This window comes from Tribolium castaneum, chromosome 6 (assembly GCF_031307605.1).
Source record: "Tribolium castaneum strain GA2 chromosome 6, icTriCast1.1, whole genome shotgun sequence".
NCBI classification, from domain to species: Eukaryota; Metazoa; Arthropoda; class Insecta; order Coleoptera; family Tenebrionidae; genus Tribolium; species Tribolium castaneum.
In genome coordinates this window covers 8,310,391-8,332,719 of record NC_087399.1, presented here as the reverse complement: position 1 = coordinate 8,332,719, position 22,329 = coordinate 8,310,391, and the positions used below count along the sequence as shown (strand labels likewise).

General features: G+C 32.2%; 2 protein-coding genes and 1 long non-coding RNA gene across 7 annotated transcripts in view; 1 reads left to right on the top strand and 2 right to left on the bottom strand.

The window, feature by feature from the left end:
- The window catches only part of LOC103313893 (TWiK family of potassium channels protein 7), a 169,232-nt gene that overhangs the window by 146,145 nt on the left and 758 nt on the right, over nt 1-22,329 (top strand). The window contains exons 3-6 of one of the 4 annotated variants that reach the window (XM_015982380.2): nt 3,818-3,994; nt 17,424-17,666; nt 17,770-17,816; nt 17,867-18,058. In XM_015982380.2, the coding sequence (XP_015837866.1) occupies nt 3,818-3,994; nt 17,424-17,666; nt 17,770-17,816; nt 17,867-18,058 (659 nt within the window). Of the gene's footprint in view, nt 1-3,513; nt 3,636-3,817; nt 3,995-17,423; nt 17,667-17,769; nt 18,059-22,329 lie in introns of those variants that run through there. The other 3 variants (XM_008198354.3, XM_064357625.1, XM_015982379.2) reach the window with 3 other exon arrangements.
- Nucleotides 8,911-14,681, bottom strand: LOC661898 (glutathione hydrolase 1 proenzyme). 2 transcript variants are annotated; one of them, XM_064357468.1, is made up of 8 exons: nt 14,523-14,681; nt 13,833-14,393; nt 10,144-10,344; nt 9,858-10,092; nt 9,622-9,812; nt 9,334-9,574; nt 9,167-9,280; nt 8,911-9,121 (listed from the first exon to the last, which is right to left on the bottom strand). In XM_064357468.1, the coding sequence occupies exons 1-8, from the start codon at nt 14,531-14,533 to the stop codon at nt 8,960-8,962; spliced, it is 1,716 nt and encodes a 571-aa protein (XP_064213538.1). In that variant the 5' UTR covers nt 14,534-14,681; the 3' UTR covers nt 8,911-8,959. The 2 variants fall into 2 exon arrangements, with proteins under 2 accessions (XP_064213538.1, XP_064213537.1); XM_064357467.1 differs by having other exon boundaries at nt 14,442-14,670.
- On the bottom strand, nt 20,959-21,974 carry LOC107398690 (uncharacterized). Its single transcript, XR_001575486.2, has 2 exons — nt 21,390-21,974; nt 20,959-21,325 (listed from the first exon to the last, which is right to left on the bottom strand). It is a non-coding gene; the product is annotated as an uncharacterized LOC107398690 (long non-coding RNA).

Below are 22,329 nucleotides of genomic sequence, written 5' to 3'. Positions count from 1 at the left end.
AATTCGCATTAAACACAGGTTTAGATTGACCCATGCGTCGTGTAGATTGCATATAGCAATTGCCTTTATTTTTGTAGGAGAACATTACAAGACATTCGTCTACAACATATTAAGAAATTGGAGTCGTAGGCCTTTTTGTTTTCTTTTAATTAATTGCGGAATAATTAGTAATTTTTGAGAAATTCGCATTAAACACGGGTTTAGATTGACCCATGCGTCGTGTAGACTGCATATAGCAATTGCTTTCATTTTTGTAGAAGAACATAACAAGACATTCGTCTACAACATATTAAAAAATTGGAGTCGTAGGCCTTTTTGTTTTCTTTTAATTAAATGCGGAATAATTAGTAATTTTTGAAAAATTTGCATTAATACATGGGTTTAGATTGACCCATGCGTCGTGTGGATTGCATGCAGCAATTGCCTTCATTTTTGTAGGAGAACATTACAATACATTTGTCTACAACATATTAAAAAATTAGAGTAGTAGGTCTTTTTGTTTTCCATTAATTAAATTCGGAAAAATTAGTAATTTTTGAGAAATTCGCATTAAACACAGGTTTAGATTGACCCATGCGTCGTGTAGATTGCATATAGCAATTGCCTTTATTTTTGTAGGAGAACATTACAAGACATTCGCCTACAACATATTAAAAAATTGGAGTCGTAGGCCTTTTTGTTTTCTTTTAATTAAATGCGGAATAATTAGTAATTTTTGAAAAATTTGCATTAATACATGGGTTTAGATTGACCCATGCGTCGTGTCGATTGCATGCAGCAATTGCCTTCATTTTTGTAGGAGAACATTACAATACATTCGTCTACAACATATTAAAAAATTGGAATCGTAGGTCTTTTTGTTTTCCATTAATTAAATTCGGAAGAATTAGTAATTTTTGAGAAATTCGCATTAAACACAGGTTTAGATTGACCCATGCGTCGTGTAGATTGCATATAGCAATTGCCTTTATTTTTGTAGGAGAACATTACAAGACATTCGTCTACAACATATTAAGAAATTGGAGTCGTAGGCCTTTTTGTTTTCTTTTAATTAATTGCGGAATAATTAGTAATTTTTGAGAAATTCGCATTAAACACGGGTTTAGATTGACCCATGCGTCGTGTAGACTGCATATAGCAATTGCTTTCATTTTTGTAGAAGAACATAACAAGACATTCGTCTACAACATATTAAAAAATTGGAGTCGTAGGCCTTTTTGTTTTCTTTTAATTAAATGCGGAATAATTAGTAATTTTTGAAAAATTTGCATTAATACATGGGTTTAGATTGACCCATGCGTCGTGTCGATTGCATGCAGCAATTGCCTTCATTTTTGTAGGAGAACATTACAATACATTCGTCTACAACATATTAAAAAATTGGAATCGTAGGTCTTTTTGTTTTCCATTAATTAAATTCGGAAGAATTAGTAATTTTTGAGAAATTCGCATTAAACACAGGTTTAGATTGACCCATGCGTCGTGTAGATTGCATATAGCAATTGCCTTTATTTTTGTAGGAGAACATTACAAGACATTCGTCTACAACATATTAAGAAATTGGAGTCGTAGGCCTTTTTGTTTTCTTTTAATTAATTGCGGAATAATTAGTAATTTTTGAGAAATTCGCATTAAACACGGGTTTAGATTGACCCATGCGTCGTGTAGACTGCATATAGCAATTGCTTTCATTTTTGTAGAAGAACATAACAAGACATTCGTCTACAACATATTAAAAAATTGGAGTCGTAGGCCTTTTTGTTTTCTTTTAATTAAATGCGGAATAATTAGTAATTTTTGAAAAATTTGCATTAATACATGGGTTTAGATTGACCCATGCGTCGTGTGGATTGCATGCAGCAATTGCCTTCATTTTTGTAGGAGAACATTACAATACATTTGTCTACAACATATTAAAAAATTAGAGTAGTAGGTCTTTTTGTTTTCCATTAATTAAATTCGGAAAAATTAGTAATTTTTGAGAAATTCGCATTAAACACAGGTTTAGATTGACCCATGCGTCGTGTAGATTGCATATAGCAATTGCCTTTATTTTTGTAGGAGAACATTACAAGACATTCGCCTACAACATATTAAAAAATTGGAGTCGTAAGCCTTTTTGTTTTCCATTAATTAAATTCGGAAAAATTAGTAATTTTTGAGAAATTCGCATTAAACACGGGTTTAGATTGACCCATGCGTCGTGTAGATTGCATATAGCAATTGCCTTTATTTTTGTAGGAGAACATTACAATACATTTGTCTACAACATATTAAAAAATTAGAGTAGTAGGTCTTTTTGTTTTCCATTAATTAAATTCGGAAAAATTAGTAATTTTTGAGAAATTCGCATTAAACACGGGTTTAGATTGACCCATGCGTCGTGTAGATTGCATATAGCAATTGCCTTTATTTTTGTAGGAGAACATTACAATACATTTGTCTACAACATATTAAAAAATTAGAGTAGTAGGTCTTTTTGTTTTCCATTAATTAAATTCGGAAAAATTAGTAATTTTTGAGAAATTCGCATTAAACACGGGTTTAGATTGACCCATGCGTCGTGTGGATTGCATGCAGCAATTGCCTTTATTTTTGTAGGAGAACATTACAAGACATTTGTCTACAACATATTAAAAAATTGGAGTCGCACGCCTTTTTGTTCTCTTTTAATTAACTCCGGAATATTTAATAATTTTTTAAAAATTCGCATTTGACACGTGTTTAGATTGACCCATGCGTCGCCTGTGAATTGAGAATTATTGAGAATTATTTAAAAACACATTGTATAATTTTTAACATTTTAAATTTATGTTTTCCTTTCGTTTTTATATTCTTTTATTTATAAAATCGCCCAATGTTATCACTTATACGATCGTTTAATATTAGTTTCAGTTCTTATTGCAAAAAATTTAGTCTTTTCATAAAAATTTTTTTTAAAAAAAATAATTAAGTACATCATGTGTTCTGTACATCAAACTAAACCATAATTCTGCTTTTCGCTTAAAACATAAATTCCCGCCCAATCCAATACCGTCCTTTTTCCAGTTTGTAGATCGATGAAAAATAGAAAGAAAATTTGTTTTGTCCTATTAATTCAACTTGAAAACAGCAAATTTATGCCAGAGCCACGAAACAACCCTTTTGTTACTTTTTAATTATTTAGTAATTAATACAATAAACATAAAGCAATGTAATTAAAACCCCACACAATTAATTAGCACCCCAAGCCCAAACGTGTAGTTAGTAAAAGTATGTGAACCTCGTCCAAATTACTTTTGTTAACATATTCCCATAGTTGAAGCACAGGTAGTTAAACCCTCGCGTTTTTTCCCAATTCTGGACTAAAATCAGCGTAACGCAACTTGAAAAGTAAGTGAGGAAAATCACGCTCCGTCTAACAGCAAAACCCTGCAGCGCACTCGCTGAAATCGACGCCCTTTCTGCCTTTCTAAGTGCTAACACGAGCTTTGCGAAATGGGAAAAATTCTAATGAAGTCGCGACTGCGAGATTTTACTTTATTAAAGCGTATAAATATCCACGTGTGTATAATTAAGTCGCTTTATCGGTTTACTATGTGCTCAACAATTGCTAAGATCGTATCAAAAACTTGGTTGAAATATGGTCGCAGTGCGTGAGTTTTAGTCACAACTCATTGGTTAATTAGTGGACGCCGTCTGCTGCCAATGCTTCAAGCAGCGATTTGACGTTTCAAATAATTGATTTGATTGGTTAATTAAGCGAGAGTGGAGCCCCGAGACTAATTAATTTTTGTTATAATTAATGCAATGGTGAGACAATTCTTGCTTGTTTCAGAACGTTTGAATGTTTTGTACGAGAAAAATTGGACGCGATTGGTAACCGAGCAATTGAAGAGATTTGAAAGGGCCGTCGTGGAAGCCGGGAAAGCAGATGGAGCATCTAATCCAGCGGCGCCTCATTGGACCTTCGGTGGAGCGCTTTTGTATTCTCTCACGCTGCTCACGACAGTAGGTAAGGAGATTTGGGGCTTCTTTCAATTATACTTGTCGACACTTTGGTTTTACGCTTTTTCCCTCAAACACTAGCCGCTTTCGGGAGGTTGTAAAAGAAATAAAAAAGCGCTACAAAATTTTTAATAATAACGGGTAATAAACAGTCTATTTGAATTGTAAATACAACTCCCGAGACGAAGTCTAGCAAACTCAGAAGTAAATAAACATAAAATTAAATATGTAAATGAATAAATAAGTAAAGGAGATAAAATTACAAAAATTGCACTGAAATTAAAACTAGAAAAAAAACAACTTTATTTTAATAATAATAATAATAATAATAATAATAATAACTCTTTGTTAATAATAGGATAGGAAAAAATTCGCAAATTAACTTAAAATTTGAAAAAAGATAACATACTAAAACGTGTACCTGCCTATGGGTACAAAAATAAAAGGGCCGAACTATTTTCGTTGTGATAGAAACGGACAATTTGAACAATGTAAAACAACAATGAAAATTGTTGCTATGAATAAAAACTAATTATTAACCACTGACCGGCTCGTTTGAACAAAAAAAAAGAGGAAAACAGTAAAAATTATAAATACGAATTTTGCAAAATGTTGAATAAAAACATTGTTGTAGTTGATAAGTTTTATTATGTGTTAAAATTAACACACGTAATTCTAAGAAGAAGAAGAAGAAGAAGAAGAAGAAGAAGAATTTATTAATTAAATAGGAAACCTAGTTACAATAGTTAAAAAATAAAAAAAAAATAAAAAATTATATTAGTGGATACAAGTCACACTTATTGCACATTTATCTTCACATAATCTTTGATTTTTGATTTAAATATAGATAGAGTACCTGCATTTCTAATATTGTTTGGTAACTTATTATATTCATTAATACCCTTAAAAAATAAAGATAACATTGTTTGTCGGTAATTTACACTTTGAACATTAATTTTGGAAGAATCCCTAGTCTGGTAATTGTGTACACTATTTCTGCAAATAAGATATTCACTGAAATACTCTGGTACTCCAAGCTTAATTATTTTATATACAAAAATCATGGTAGAATAATACAGTCGTTGCGTCACAGAAAACCACATTAGGGCCGATAACATACATTTTATAGGTGTTAAGCGGTTACATCTTAAAATTATACGCATTCCTCTATTCTGAAGCTTTTGCAGTTGTACAACATGACTAGGCCGTAGCAGGTACATAAGTGTGGCACAATAATCAAAATGTGGTTGGACAATACAATTGTAAATTAAAATTCTTGTTTGCATTGACACATGCGTAGATATTCTTAAGAAAAAAAACAATTTCGTCCTAATTTTTTTACAAACATAATCGAGATGACTCTCAAAATCGAGGAAGCTATCTAGGTAAAATCCTAAATACTTACATTTATTAACAAACTCTACAGTTATGTTATATATGCTTAAATTAATGTTGGCAAAATCAATTTGGTTGTATTTATATTTAGTTGTAAAAATTATAGCTTTAGTTTTGGACACGTTTACTTTAAGTTTATTTGTGTTAAAATATTTTTCAAGTATTTCGAGAGCCTTGTTCATTTTTTGAATACATTTATCAAGATCAGTGTCATAGCATGCTACCAATGTGTCATCGGCAAACAAATTAACAAAATCACAATCACAATAGTTTACAATGTCATTAAGATAAATTAAAAATAAAAGAGGGCCAAGAACGCTACCTTGTGGTACACCAAATTCAGTAGACACTTCATCAGACAAAACGTTATTATATTTAACTTTTTGTTTCCTGTCTGTTAGATAACTTTCAAACCATTTAATGACATTACCCCCAATACCATAGCACCGCAATTTAGTTAATAAAATATTTCTATCGATAGTTTCGAATGCTCTTTTAAGATCTAAAAAAACTGCTACTACATATCTACCACCGTCAATTTCTCTTTTAAATTTGGTAACAGTTAACTGCAGGGCTGATTCACAAGAGTGATTTTTTCTAAAACCTGACTGATTTGTAAACAGTAATTTATTTTTATCAAAATATTCTACTAACTGTTCATATACTGCTCTTTCAATCAATTTTTCAAATGTGGGTAATGTATTAATAGGTCTAAATTTTTCAGCTTTTGAAGTATTAGCAATTTTTGGTATTGGAATTATCGTACTAGTTTTTAAAGCATCAGGGAATTCACCCTTATCAAGTGATGTATTAACAAAATGTAATAGGACATGACCAATGACATAAAAAAAATGTTTTAATAATGTGGGATTAAAAAAATCATATATATTAATTTTATTTTCGAAAGATAAAATTATACTTTTGAGCTCTTTCATTTCCAAAAGTTTAAAATTACAAAACTTACTATTTACATGTATGTTAAGTTGAAGATCAGTTGTCGGCATAACATTATTGCAAGTAATACTATTGGCTATGTCCTTAATACTATTTACAAAATATAAATTAATAATCTAATACACCCTGTATATCATGAGGCAATTAAAATGGTATGTAAGTAAAATAAATAATAATAAATATAAGACCATAGTTAAGGTTGGAATTGAAAAGCAACAAAATTTTTTAGGAGTTTATAATTTAAAATACAGGATGTCTCAACTAAAATATGCACCCCCGTAAATCTCCAATCTCATCTAAGTTTGGGAACAAATACTGAAACAGGTCAATTTTAGTTTAAAAAAGGACCAAATTTTGTATTATGTCTGCAAATAATTGAAAAACTTTAAGCTGCAAAGGGGGTCGAGTAACACTTAATTTTAATTGTTTTACAATCATTCATATTTTTAAAATTGTCAATCTAGAACCCTCTCGTTCAAATTTTGAACGTTTTTTGGTATAAACTGACTTAAGATACGAGGATGACAACTGCACTAATGTTTCAGTTTTTCAAAGTAACAAAACAAAGTTACAAAAAAATTAATAGCAGGATGAATGGAATGAAAAATCCGAGAAAAAATCATTTTGGAACTGATTGTAATGTCCATGCAACTACAGGGTTGGGCAAAAGTATGAAACCAAGCGTTTTGTGCCTAAGCTCTGTTCCTTACGAGAAAACTAATTTGTACATCGTCAGCTACTTCAAAAATGTGATTATTTTTTAAGAAAATTTTTTTTCGAAATTATTTTGGTTTCTGAGTTATTCAAAAAAATGTTTTTAATAGTTTTTTTGGTAAAAGATTATGCTCTAAAAATAACTTCTACATTAAAAAAAATAATTTCGAACTAGTGGTTTTTCTTAAATAAATAGTTTACTTATTTAAAATTAATTTTATTAAAGTAGAAGGTATTTTAGAGCGTCATTTTTTCCTAGAAAAATCGCCATTGTGGAGTGCCATTTAATTTTTTTTGAATAACTCTAAAACCAAAATAATTTCGAAAAAAAACTATTTTTAAAAAATTATAACATTTTTAAAGTAGTTGATGATGTACTAATGTGTTCTTTCGTAAAGTACATAGTTTAGACACAAAATGCTTGGCACACCCTGTATTCAAGTAAAAATATTGCATATTACAATCAAGTGGACATATTCATTTCAAATCCATAATGATTCCAAGATTTTTTACGTTATTGGAGACATTTAGATATTTGTACACTATCAATAATTTTGAGGTTACTTATCGAGTTTATTTTTGTGTTTCTTGTGGAAATACAAGTTGACGGACATTTGCCCACATTTAAATTCAAACCAATGCTTATAGACAATTAAAAAAATTCTTTTAAATCTTAATTAATAAAATTGTAAGCTCGTTCTGCATTACTAGAAACAAGATATAGCTGCGTATCATCTGCAAATGCATGAATAATTACATAATTAATTCTAATTCTAATAAATATTTAAGCGCTATATATTAAAATTAGAAAGGATCCTAAAATTGAGCCTTGTGGAACACCGGTTGTATTATTACCTGTTTTTGAGCGAGGTTTATAGTCATAATTTTTTTATTTGTCAGATACGAATGAAAAAAATTGTTGAAATCATAAACTCGTTTTATAAGGCACTCATTCTATTAGACCACTTTTTCGTCGTGCTCCAAAACCATTCGTGCCACAATAGAACGTCTTATAAAACTCGTATAATCATATAATACTTCAAAAATTTTTTAATAGACAGATGATAATATGTTAATGGGTGTAAACTGAAAGCATGCAATGAAATTTTTAATTTTAGCTAAAGTATGCACTAAAGTAGTTTTCCACATTTCAGGATAATATTCAACCTCATGCAGCAATTAACAATATGAGTAATAAATTTCGTCAATATGGGTGAACATAATTCCAACACCAAGAGCATTTGATTTTAAATTATTAATTATCTGATGTTGAACTTCAATAAAAGCGAGCTGAACACGAAAACAACTATACATATTAACGTTAAATTGTTTGTCTACTAACGAGAATGTGGCATTAGCACAATTATCTGGCAGACTAAATACTAACAAAAAGTAATTGTTAACATAATTTGCATTATCTATCTATGTCGTTTATTTTTCCTGATTGGATATTTAAATTGCCTTATTGCATTTACAGTCAGATTGCGCAATTGTTTATAAACAAACCAATTGTTAGTATTGTTGTTTTTTTATACTTTGTCAATGCCGTATTAGGCTCATTCACCGATCTTACACATGTCAAAGAACGGCAACAAATATTATGATGATTCTTTCCACATTAATTAGAATTTTTAGATTCTGTTCCAGTTCTCTCTTTGTAATTTCGTCTGTACTGTATTTGTGTCTACATGTGAAAAGCTACTTTTTTAGTGTTAATTTTTTTTCTTTTGTTGTTACTCACACAATTGTTGTGTGTTGGGCATCTTATTATTAACAAGAAGTTTATTATTTTTATTATTTTTTTTTATTTTTTTTATTTTTTCAAACATTAAAGTCACCCAGGATAAAAAAATTCCGATATTGAGATGTTACTTTTTATTTTCACAAATTACAATTAAATTTTACAAATTTAAACAACAAACGCTTTATCGCCGCCTCTTCGGGGATCAAAAGCGGCACTCAAGGACTCATTCCGCCTCGAAATGGCTGTCACAGTATTAAAACCATCCGCAGGCCCCAGTATTTCATACTCGTGGCCTATAGTATAAAGAGCATTAACAAGCGCCATGTTCTAAAACCAATTTTTACAAACACAATTCGAAAAAAGATGACCCACATTTTCAAATCCCTTTTCAAAAAAAAGTTTCATTGGAAAAAGTTGGTGGTGCAATCTCGGGTCAGCAACCGCCTCTTCGATCGTATAATTAAACCACAAGTGTTTAACAATGGCCTAAAATTCGTGCCAATTCACCAAAACTAATTTTCATTAAATTAGTAAATTACCAAGGCCACAGACGTTATAATTTTGGTACCACCGGAACCACCCACCAATAACCGGACGTTATCATCACCGTCGAGAATGATAGTTGGTAGGATTGAAGAGACGGGTTTTTTCCCCGGTCTTATGTAGTTGTTTGGTGAAGGTGGTACATCGTAACTGTTGGGGAAATCGGGAGAAGAGAAGTCGTCCATTTGATCGTTTAAAATAATTCCGGTACTTCCGGACATAAAACCGGCCCCAAAGCTAAAAATTGTTTTGATTTTTTAAATTTCTACCATGGAGATTATTACTCAAGGTTGATGGTACTAGTCACGACCACCGCGTCGCCATTTGGGGCCAAAACGCACAAATTGGCAGTACCATGGTCATCTGGTTCGTACACATCAGCTCCATAGTACGACTGGTTTTGGAACGTTTTAGTGTCGAAAATTTGCTTCCTCATTTCTTCGGCGAACCATTTCGACGTAAGATTACCAACAAACTAAATGAAAAATTTTGGTTTTGTTGTACATAACTAGAGACTTACGTCATCCATTGGGACAAAATTTGGGTCCCCTAAGGTTGTTCTCTTAGCGAAACCAAATTTGAAACTTTCGACGACTCGTTGCCAGTTTGTTAGCAACTTAGGTTGGGAAAAATCTAAAAACCCATTCAAAATGTTCATAATTAGGCTTAAAATAACACCAGAGCCTGGCGGCGGAGGGGTGTAAAGTGTCTGGTTTAGAGGTAATTGGATTTGTATTGGTTTTTTCCACTGTGGCCTAAAAAACTTTCTAATTGTTGTAACCAAAAATTAAAAACAAATCAAATACTTGAAATTAATCAAATCTTCTCGTGTTATTATTCCACCTTTGTTGCGTATATCTTGCAAAAAACCCTCAGTTAGAGTACCATTATAAAGAGCATCAGGACCGGACTCAGCCACGATTTCTAACGTTTTGGCGAGTCTAGGTCTCTTAATGTACTGGTTTTGGACGTACGTTTTGTTCGTTTTCGGGTCAATAAAAGTCTCCCTACAAACACACTATCACAAATCTGTACCCCAGAATAAAATTGTACTAATACAAATACGAAATAAAACGAATAAGAAATTTTAAAATACTTTTTCTTCGTCAAAAAGAGATGGGAGTTCATTTAAAATGCGTATCTTTGTAAGTATCGGAGATAAGATTGAATACAGTCTTGCACCAGAAAGCTGGGAAAAAATTACTTAAATCTGTGGAAACCCAATTTTCAAGAAATTTGAAGTTAGTACCTTATATCGCTGCAAATACAGTTGAAGATATAAAAAAAATTAAAAAGGAAAGTTGCACAAAATTAATTTTTTTACAAAAAAATCCGCGATATCATAATTTTAACTTCAACGGTTTGGATATAATTTAATTTTCCAATACTTGACCACCGGCAAAATGAAGCAAATCCGTCGCTTGAGCGTCTTTGAACGACTTTGAGGCCTAAATGGTTGAAGGATATGGTCTCGCTGACTTTTTTGTAGTAAATTTAATTCTCTACAACTTTGTTCCTAACATTTTTCTTGCATCTCTAACCGTATTCACAGCGTTTTAAAAAATATGGAGCAGCGTGTGAATTGGTAAAGGTTTTTTAAATTAAGTTTACGATAAAATTTTTGCACAATGTTTATGTTTGACTATTGAGAATTGAATTCTCTATCTGTCTGTATTTTTTGTTTGCTGTGAGTTAACCGTTATGCAAATACAATCATTTTTTCTGAAAACTTAGAAGGTAATGGAACAACTCCGCTCTCTGGCGCCATTAACGGAACTATGGAGAACAGGAACGTTTGATTTGTACTTCCTTCTACTTCCTAACCTTTAGATATCCGTAGTTTTCATATCAAAGTTTCGTTAAAATTTAGACGCGTGACAATGCAATGTTTTTAGGAAAAAAATGATGGAGTTGACATTTTCTACAATTTATTTAAGATAATAAGCTCAATGTTCGAGCAAATTTAAATTCTTCGTCAGCTTTAGTTTCAAAATTAACTAATTTTCAGTTTTTTTTGCCAATTCTCACCTGACACGCTTATTTAATTGCTGTTGGTTTTATTTATAGTTATTCTGCACACACTCGTACGTCATTTTCTTGCTGAAATTATTGGAGAACGGTAAACAAACATGTGTTAGAAATTGCATTTAAATTCGAGAGTTGTGTTTTTATTACTTCGGCTATCACACTTTACAAAGTAAAGTAGTTATAGTAGTAGGGATAAAGGGTAGTTATCCCGAAACAATTGTCCCTGTTTTATAAATAAATTTCTTGGGGGGCGACTTCGAGTTTCGTTCTCTCCTTCATAAATCTTTGAGAATGGATCACAGATCTCTCTTCACACTTTACAAAGATTTCTAAATTTTTTTTATTTTTTGGCCACAAATTTTTATTGAGGCTGTAATAGAGGTTTTTTTTAATTGTAAATATTATTATATTTATATGGTACTTAAACACTTTTTCAGTCAAAATAAATTATAAAATAAGTACTTTTACCAAATTGTGTATCAATCAGATTATAAAAAAATATTTTTAATGATAAATGTGTATTAGTTACCTGGCGCATCCACCATTTTTGCATTCTATTGAACTGTTTTTAAAAAAAACAGTTAGAATTTTATGTTGGCACCACTACCAAATTAATTTGTAGTAATTTAAGGGCCGGTTTACAAAAACCTTTGTCAAAATTTTATTTGTTGTTAAAAGTTAACAACGCGAATGGACCAATCAAATTTGTTCAATTTGGTCACGTGATCAATTAATCACGCATTTAATTGCAGATTAACTCAATAACGCGTCTATAAACCGAACTTTAGAGAATTAAATGCGTGATTAACTGATCACATAACCAAGTTGAATAAATTTGATTCATCTAATCACATTGTCAACTTTTAACAACGAATTAAATTTTAACAAAGCTTTCTGTTAACCGGCCCTTAAATTACTACAGATTAATTTAGTAGTAGTGCCAACATAAAATTCTAACTGTTTTTTAAAAAACAGTTCCATCGAATGCAAAAATGGTGGATGCGCCAGGTAACTAATACACATTTATTATTAAAAATCTTTTTTTATATTCTGATTGGGACAAAATGTAGTAAAAGTACTTATTTTATAATTTATTTTGACTGAAAAAGCGTCAAAGTACCATATAAATTTCATCCTGAGGTTTAAATTTATCTTTCCGTTGAATATGTTGCCAAAAACTGGACCCTAATCATTTCATTTTATAATTAGAGTAGGCTTTATTAGTTTTTTAACTTGTTCAAAACCGCTGATTTTCGTAATTAATCAAGCTGTAGAGTCAAACAATAAAGTTTCACACAGTAATATTTACATATAAAACAATTTTTTTCGTTTGCACCAATTTATCAAACACAAAACTTTTAAATGTTTAAAAAAAAAGAGTTGTGTTTCAATCATTATCAGTTCATTATTTTTATTTTGAGTCATGGATTAATCGATTTTAGTCCTATTAATAAACTTTGTGGTTTGTGTTTTGATTTATTAACTAAATGGCTCGTCACATTAGAATAATAATTGATAATTTTACTAAAGTTTAATTGTTTTCTGTTTTTCTCCGTAAACAATTGGCTTTGTTAATTTATTTTTTACCGCAAATAAAATGCAGTTGCTGACAAATAGTATACTGTCATCCGAAAATGTGTGCCTATTGCTGCCTTACAACAAGTAAATGTTTGACAAAAAAGGATGTCAAGGAATGGCATAGCAATATTTCGTATGTAAATTTGTCAAAATCAGACGAGTTAAAAGCCTTTGTAACATTTTTCAAAAAAGTGCGTACTTTCTTCAAAAATTTTTATTAACCCACCTGTTAAGAGCCACTGTGTGTGGCTTATGGTAGTTTATAGGCAGTGTAGAAGGTTCGAATCCTGGTCCTGGCAAAAACAATTCTTGTTTTTTTTTCATAAAATTTAATAACAAAACACAAATTAGAATAAAAGAATAAGGTAGTGAGCTAAGAAGTTAATTTATCTCTTCTGTTTTGTCAGTAATATTAAAATTTACGTTAATTTTATAATCCTAGTTCAACAGATCTCAAAATTTGGGACTTTAATTTAAAACTATTTTTTGGGAAAACTATGCATTTTTAATTTACATAAATTAAGGTAGTACCTCGCGCCATCAGTTGCACACTTTATACTCAAAATTAGCAGACAATTCTTAAAGAGCGTGCAATAACGGAAAAATCTATTACCAGCTAATGAAAATACGATAAGAGTTTTGCATTATAATTATGTTTTACTATTGAGAATTTTATTTAATTTTTTTGCTTACAAATACAACCGTTTCTTCAAATTCATTGCTGTGAAACCTTAGACGGTAATAGAACTGCGCCCTCTACCGACATTAACAGAACTATCGAAAACGGGGACGTTTTATTCGAACGTCGTTTCGTATCCTAACTTTTAGGTATCCGTAGTTCAGTTTTATTCTGGGATACAGTAACAGAACAAGAAAACAAAAAACGTACCGAAGGAACTCATCTTTTGAAATAACATCGACTTGCAATGCTAGCATTTTTTCCAAATATTTCGTGACCAAAATCCCGCTTTTGCACAAATCTATCGACGGTTGCACCAAATCCTTCCACGGCACTTTGCCCCCATATTTCCTGTAGGCCTCCCAGTACCCCTTCAGTTCGCCGGGCACCGCCACAGCGAGGCCCCCTCGACTCGCCAGACTTTGATTGGTGCCGTACATGTTTTCACTGGCAGCCCCCGGTGCCACTTCCCTCGAATCGAGGAACTCAACCCCCTTGTCCTTGGTGTAAATGTTCATGAAAAAACCGCCCCCGATCCCCATACAGTTCGGCACTGAGACGCCGTCACACAAGAGGGCCGCGATGGCGGCGTCGACGGCGGTGCCCCCTTTGGAGAGGATGGAGGCCCCGATTTGGGCACATGTGCCGCCGTTGGTCACTACAGCCCCCCGAAATATTGTCTCGTTGTGGAAGAAAACAAAGTAAATGCTTGTGCCGATTATGGACAGAATTAAGCCGGCTGTGACGAGGAAAACCAAGTATTTGCCAAATCTGCGAAATTAAATCAGTGAAATTATAAACATTACCGATTCTGATCACCTTTTATCATTTTTTGTAGTTTTGGGTATGTCTGACACTTTTGTCATTAATTTGACAAATTTAAGAAAACGTGTGACTTACCTGTTGAACATTTTTGCGATAACGAGAAACACTAATAAAAGCAGATCTCGGTGTGGATTTAATAAGTATAATTTATAAATTAGCAAATCACAAGGTTCTTTCCACACTTATTTTATTGTGCAATAAACTAGAGTTAGTACGAAACATGTCATTGTATTGTTTCAATTTCAATTTTTTTATGTATGTGATTATTGAGATTACATTTGACTGATTAGTGATTAGGATTACATTGTTTGCGAATATTTGGTCTCAAAAAATTCTCAGTTACCCAAAAGATAAATCAGAGCCTTTAGGAATGTCAGGGATTTACGAAATAATTTGTAAACATTGTGACAAAAACAGTAAACAAGAAAATTCGTTTACCTTAAGAATGATTCAAAAGTGTCGCACGAATCCTAGAACGGTGATAAAGATAAGAAACGTTATTAGTAGTCGCAAAAATAAATAAGATTAAAATTTAGGATTATTTTAAGAATAAAGGTGTATTAACTATAAATTAAATCAAATTTATTTGTTTTGAGTATTGAGAGTAGATACTCCTTTTACAACCTTTTTCTTTTGGTTTTAATTTGTAGAGGAAATACCTTTTGTGTTAAATTTATTTCACTAGTTGTCAGTTGACACTCACGTTGTGCTAATTGTTGACAATTAGTATACAATATACAGACTGTTCCATCGAAAACCCACATTAGAAAAATTGGTGGTTCTAATAATGATAGTCATCTAAAAATTTGTATACAACTATAATGTCTCAAGTCCTGCTCACTAATAATACTTTCAAGATGGTGAAACTTCCGGTTATACCAGAAGTCGCTATCAACTTCTTTATTTTAAATAAAAAGCTATATTTTTTAATGCATTTTTAGATTACTAGAGTTATTTTAAGGTAATGTTTTTAAGCTATCGCTATACATAAATTTAGCCGTTTACGAATTTAAATTAGTATTTAGAGTTTTCAATTTATTTTTACCTTTTAGTTCAAAAATCGATAACTCTGCTATTTTGATATTTTGAAATTTCTAAAAAAGAATAACAACCCACAAATGTTTAAAGTCAAGTTTCCAGAACTTTAAGCACCCATAACTCAATTTTTTCAAATGAAATGACTCAAGTTTTTTTTATTAAATCGAAGAGAATTTAATTCTGCATAGATTTGTGTTAACATTTCCTATATTTATGTTTAATAGTTTTCAAGTTACAATAACTTTTTTTTGGGATTGAACCATAGGACTTTTCTCACAGGTTGCTAAAAAAACGAGAGAAAAAATGTGAAAATTAAAGTTGTTTAAACTAACATTAACTGAATTTATTTTGTTTTCACAAAACGGACAACACAATTTTGGACAAAATTTGTCGTTTGTTTAATCAGAAATGTTTTTATGGCAAACTATGCAAAAATAACTGTGGTTATATTAAGAAATTTTCTACAATATCAAAGAAACCAAAATCACAGATAGGTTATAGGAAATGCTAATACAGACTAATGCAGAAAAAAATTCTTTTCCATCTAGAAAAATAAAAATTGGGACATCCCATGTAAAAAAAATAAATTATGGGTACTTGAAGTTGTTCAAACTTAACCCTAAAATTTTTGGGTTAATTAACTTCTTTTCCAATTTTGAACACATTGGAGAACAGACACAGGCTTTCTCTTTTAATTCGCCAAATATAATTTCAAAATCTCTAAAGCTAAGAGAGTTACCGATTTTTTAAGTGACAGGTGCAAATCCAAAAATTTTTTAAAAATCTTAAATATCTCGAAAATGGTTAAACTTAGGTATAGGAAAAGCTGATAAAAACTTCCTTAAATTAACTCAACTAATCAAAAAACGCAGTGAAAAACATAGCTTTCCATTTAAAATAAAAAGTTAATAGCGACTTCCGGTATAACCGGAAGTGCCACCATCTTGAAAATATTTTCTTAGAGCAGAGCCCAATGGATTATGGCTGAGTACCAACTTTCAAATAAATATCTTTATTATTAGAACTTCCAATACTTCTAATGTGGGTTTAGACCGAACAGCTACAGCCTGATGTGTTACTGTTCCAAATATATTTAGTTCTTAGATTAACGAAACAATATTTCCTTTGATTTCTTTTGTTTACACAAAAAAATCATCATAATCGTAATCGTAATCATAATTAATTAGAAAAACATTTTAAAATATCAACTGACGATTGATTTTACCATTAAAAAAAATTATCGACGTCAATAACGCGTTAAATTTTAATAGAGCTTTTCTGTTCACCGGCCCTTAATGTTATTAATAATAGGATAATTTAAAAGTGCCTGACAGTCTCTGAATTAAACTGAATTAAAAGTTCCTAAAACAAAAAATTGTTTGATCCATTTTTCACGAGATATATTTCTTCAAAGTAAAATTTTTAAGTTAAGTTTTTGGCACTTCAGAATATAATTTTTGACTTAAGTTATCGAAAACAACTACAGTTCTCGTAACATTAAACAAACACCTGTTGAAAAAAAAATAACAATGAATGTATTAATTATCACATACAAAACAACTAAAAAACTTGTAAATTCGATAATACATTACATTCAAGATCCCTACAGTTGCTAAAAAAACTGATTTAAAAATAAAAATAAAAATTAAATCACTTGAAAAAAATGACTTTATTTTTGTGCTTAACTGAACGTCTTTTGTATTTTTTATTTATTGATACAAAGCGTGTCCACAAAAACCATTTTAACAATTCAACAAACTGTGAAACTCAATTGGTAAAAGAGGCTGCCCCAGTGATAGAGTGATGGATAAACTTTTTATACAAAAAATTATAATGGTTTATTATTATTAGCTAAGAAATACAAAATTTGCAAAAGCGAAATCATCCAATTTTAACCATTTTTTCAACTCTTATGATTAATAAACAATTTTGTTTAAGGATATGGCCGCTTATCGCCCAGGACCGCCCTGGGCAAAGTCGTCGCCGTAATCTATGCCTTGATCGGCGTTCCTTTAATGTTAATCCTCCTCTCGGCCTTGGGAGCAATGTTAGCTTCAGGCGCCCGAAAGGCCTACTCAAAAATCTGCTGTCAGCACGACACCAACAGAAAAAGCCCTTCAGTCGGCTACCACAAGGCGCCTTCCAGTCCTTCAGGAAAGTTGTATTGCAAAACACATGAAGGTAAAATATCTATTTTTGACAAGGGCACAAGCCCAGTTAAACTGTGACATCAGATACAGAAAAAAAATATATTTAGTGTGCTACAATTATTTTTTTTAACCAGATTCCGCATCAATTCAGATCGCATCTGCCCACAGTACACCAAATCACGTATGTAAAAGCAGTTACCAACATGTAGAACACGGGGAAATCCCCAAAAGGGCCATTTTAGCAACAGTACGTTCAAGCCACTCTCGGGGACGCTGCAGACAAAGTCAAGTGAGACAAATGTTGGCGGACACCACTATTTGTCCGACGCACAGCCACGGAACGCCGACCAAGAGCTCCCTCATCGTGGGCTCCACGTCGTCGGATATCGAAGACGCGGACGAGGCCGACGACAGCGAACACGTGTAAGATATTTTTCACAAAAAACTAGCCCAATTTATCAATTAATTTGTTCTCGAATGATAGAGGTTCTACTGTATTTTATTACTTGAATCGACGTAGACTGCCAACAAGGCCGCGTTGTACAGTTGGTGGCCTACTTGTACCGTTGTGAAAAAAAATAGTTGACGTACATTTTCAACTATACCTTAGAGAACTAACGTTGTAATTACGAAGGAGTTATAACTTAGGATACAAAACGAGATTTAAAATCGCTGAATCTTTTGAAGCCAAAAAAATAGTACGGCCGAGTAAAAATGGGGGCGCTTCGAGCGTTATCCCGCCAAATCGTTTTAAATTAATTTAAACCAATTTACTAATTAATTACTTATAAAATACGGAAATGTTTAGCTTAAGAAACTGAGACAAAAAATGAATTTTAAATAATTTTGGTGACTTTTGTGTATTTGGGTCCGAATATTAGGCGCAAGCCTCGTAAAGTTACGTAAATCACCCTGTACTTGACAAAACTAGTTTTCAGCAAATAACTCCAAATGTGTTATGATTTACGTTAGTTACAATAAAAAAAAAGTTCGTTATTTAATTCCGGATCGAGTGATATCAGAATAAACAAAATAAATTTGAAAAAAACAAGTTTTTAAACTCCGATCACTTTTGTAATATTAAACAAAATCGCATCAACTTGAAAATGTTGGCATTGTAAGTTGCGTCATTTACCGCGAATTTAGGCTTTCAAAAATAGGTTACGTTATATGTCAGTGTCAAATTGTTCAATTCTTTAAGTAGAAATCCTGCAAAATACGTTAAGTCGGTTAAGTTTTCTGCTTGTAAGTAACATTTCTTAGTCATTTTACCGATACCTCTGTACCTTATTCGTACTTTTAGCCGCTAAAAAGGGACATTCAGACTATCATAAAACTGCTTCACTCAAGCTTATTTACATTCAAAACGTGACTAAAACTATCAAATATAACACATATTAATAACAAACCTAAATAAATTAATGGACAACTAATCAAAAGAATCAAATAAACTTGTGTATTGAAAATATGAACGGACAAAAAAGGAGACCGGTAAGACCTACCTTACGAATTATTTTAGACAAATAATTATTGATTGTTTGCCCGGAATTGGCAGAAACCTTTGCGAGAAATAAGTAGAGAAGACTTTTCGGTGTGTTTTATGTTGTTTTGTGAGCCGCAGATTGATTTAAACTCTCTCGTTATAAAATTGAAAGTACCCTTTGTCAGTGGTTGCTGAGTGTCTTGGCGGGCCCCCATGCCAATTCGATGGGGTTACACAAACAATAATAGGGGGCTAGTTCGTTGCGGCTCGCTCAATTCTTTTAAATTCGTTAATTTTGACAATGGCAAAGACAAACTTCAAATTTCCATGACAGTAGTAAGAGCATTGCCAACTTTCAAATTTAGTTACAAAACTTGGTCCGAATATAACAGAATAAAAATATTACAAAAGTGATCCAACTTTATCAAATAACTCGGAATGTGTGAGATTTATGTTAGGGTTGTAATAAAAGAAACGTTCATTTTTTAATTTGGCATCGAATCGACCAAGGGTTGCCATTTGAAATAAAGAAACTAAAAGGCTCTAAAGTTTAAAGTTTGGAAGGAAACTGTAAACCTCCTGTAGTAATTCAGAACAATCAAACTTAATTATAAGTCTGATAGATCTTGTTTAACAAGAATCTATAGTCCGGGACATTTCTATATGAGATACGTCATACCGCATACCTTGACGCGAGACTATATAGAGCACAAAAACTAGATAAGAGCTCAAATTTAGGGAACTTGGTTGTTTGATGTGTTTGACAGATGACAAATGTAAACAATAATAAAAATTTAAATATTTCTTTATTGTAGTAAAGTACAGCAAAATGTACCAACTAGAACACTTAAAAACAAATGGAGAAACTTTCAAATGCTTTGAAGTACCGTTGCTGGAGTACTGTTGAGGTTATGTTTGACCTTGGTATGACTGTCAGGTTTAAAGTTGAAATTTGCATTAAACAGGCCATAAAAGCCTCGAAGTGCCTTTTAGGGTAGTCATCGTCATGTTCCAATTGCATGCCCCCTCTCTGCCACATCAGTAAAATTTGCCACAAAAGTTTTAAAAAACGACTTTAAACAACAAAAAAGGCCCTATTTTCATTAACAATGAGACATATCTCGCTGCATGCGGCACGACATAGGCCTCATAGACCAATCTCATTGTGAATGGTTTTCGCTGAGATCACTTTGAGAGGGTTTCACTGAGACTGACGTTGGCGGAAGGCTGAAACCTGCCTCGCGACAAGCCTTTGCCCCAACATTCGAAGCTGTCAATGGCTTAAAATGATGAAACTGTGTCAGTTTTTTTGTGTCTTTTGGGATTAGTCTTTGAGTCCTGTCGCGCCGCATGTAGCAAAGCAGATCTCATTGTGAATGGGTTCTTTAAGAAACAGTTTCAATGTACACCACAAGACATACACTGAGACGGCCTCATGCCTCATATCATGAGTTGTAATTGACAGCATTTTATAAAATGATTTGGAATCATAATGCAGAGATTGTTGCGAGACAGGCAGGCAGGTCTCAAGCCTACTGCAGAAGTCGCTCTCAGTGAGTCCATGTCTTAGAGATGCAAGACCAATTTAGACCATTTACAGTGAGATTGGTGCCCGAGACCTATGTCATGCAGGAAGCCAAACTTCATCGTGAATGGACCCTTTTCAATGGGGCTGTGCTTTTTGAATAAATTTGAAATGGCCTTTTTGAAAAAAGCAGTTGTCTCTCTTTTATTCATCTATTCAACACGTTTGTATTCGATGCACTTACACCAATTTCATTATCAGTGTCTTGATTATCAGGCAAGGGCAAAGTGGAATTGGGGGCAACACAGAAATAAAAACACTTTAATTTCCTTTATTAGTAGGCTATATTTTTTATAAAAGACGACTACTCCCAGATAGAGACGTACAAAAATGTAAACAAGAGTAAAAGTTGGTTTTTCGCAATATTTCACACTATTCTTCCACACGTCCACAGTAAAATCAGAAAGCGCTTGTTGTTATAAAGCCCTTATTATGTTTTTCGACGATGGCTGAGACTTTGTGACGTATTTGTTAAACGTAAGTTTTCAAATACCCCATGCCAGTGCAACGGAGTTATATTAACAATTTTATGGGATTATTTTTAACTGTACACCCATTCTGCTTGAAACAAGAGTCGCTACCAGGAAATAACAACGAAAAAAGTGGACCCAAAAGGCTTCAGCTGCAAATTATAAACACTATCTGTGATTTTTTTAATAATTAATTAATAAATGTCGTGAACTTACTTTGAAGTAAACAGTGAGCTCCATCTATAACTCATAATTACTTGAACCGCAATTCCCATCATCAAAATGTGCAAAACTGCGATAAGTGAGGTTATGCAGGTATGCACTTTGTTTTCCAGTTTTTCACACAAAATATATCACAAATTGCGCAAATCATACAACCAGCGACAGTCAGTACTGTCAGTACGTCGCAGCAGCTTTCTCCAGCACAATCACTGACTGCAATTCTGTGTTGTGCCATTCCCGTCTCATCATATAATCTATAATTGTTATATGACAAGTAATGTTTCTACCTTCAAAAATACTTGCGTAAATATTTTATTATCCCGTTAGTACACACTTTTAAAGCAGCCACTGGTTATATAGATTAAAATTATAACATTTCCTTTGTTATTGTGTTATTGTTTACATCAGTCAGCTGTTTACTGTCATTTTCTAATGCTACCAATTTAAAAAATGTCCCTGTTATTAAAGCTAAAGGACCATAGAATGAGAGAGAGAACATTTTTTGTTCACATAGACGCTGAATATACGTATAAATGTCAGAAAATTCAAATTTTTTATGTCCAAATAGAAATGTCCCGGACTGTAGTAATAAGTATCATCAAAAATACGTTGCTTCTATTTTTTATTAATTTTCAAAACTAAAAAAGTGTAAAACCGATTTTTTTGGTTTTTATTTCTCTTAAAGTAATCCCTGAACCGATTTGAAAAAAACTCTAAAGACATGTAAAAAGTTAGAAAGGTATCCTAATGAGCACAAAAAAATAATAGCATGCCATTAAAAAAATATTTGACGTCACTTTTTTTGGACACTCTGTATAATCAAAAATATTTTCCTGAAATACGTCCTAGAGTATAGATAACGTTTACAAAATATCAAAACTCCATCTTCACTAATAAATGAGCTACAGAAAACGGGAGCTGAGCTGGGCCATCC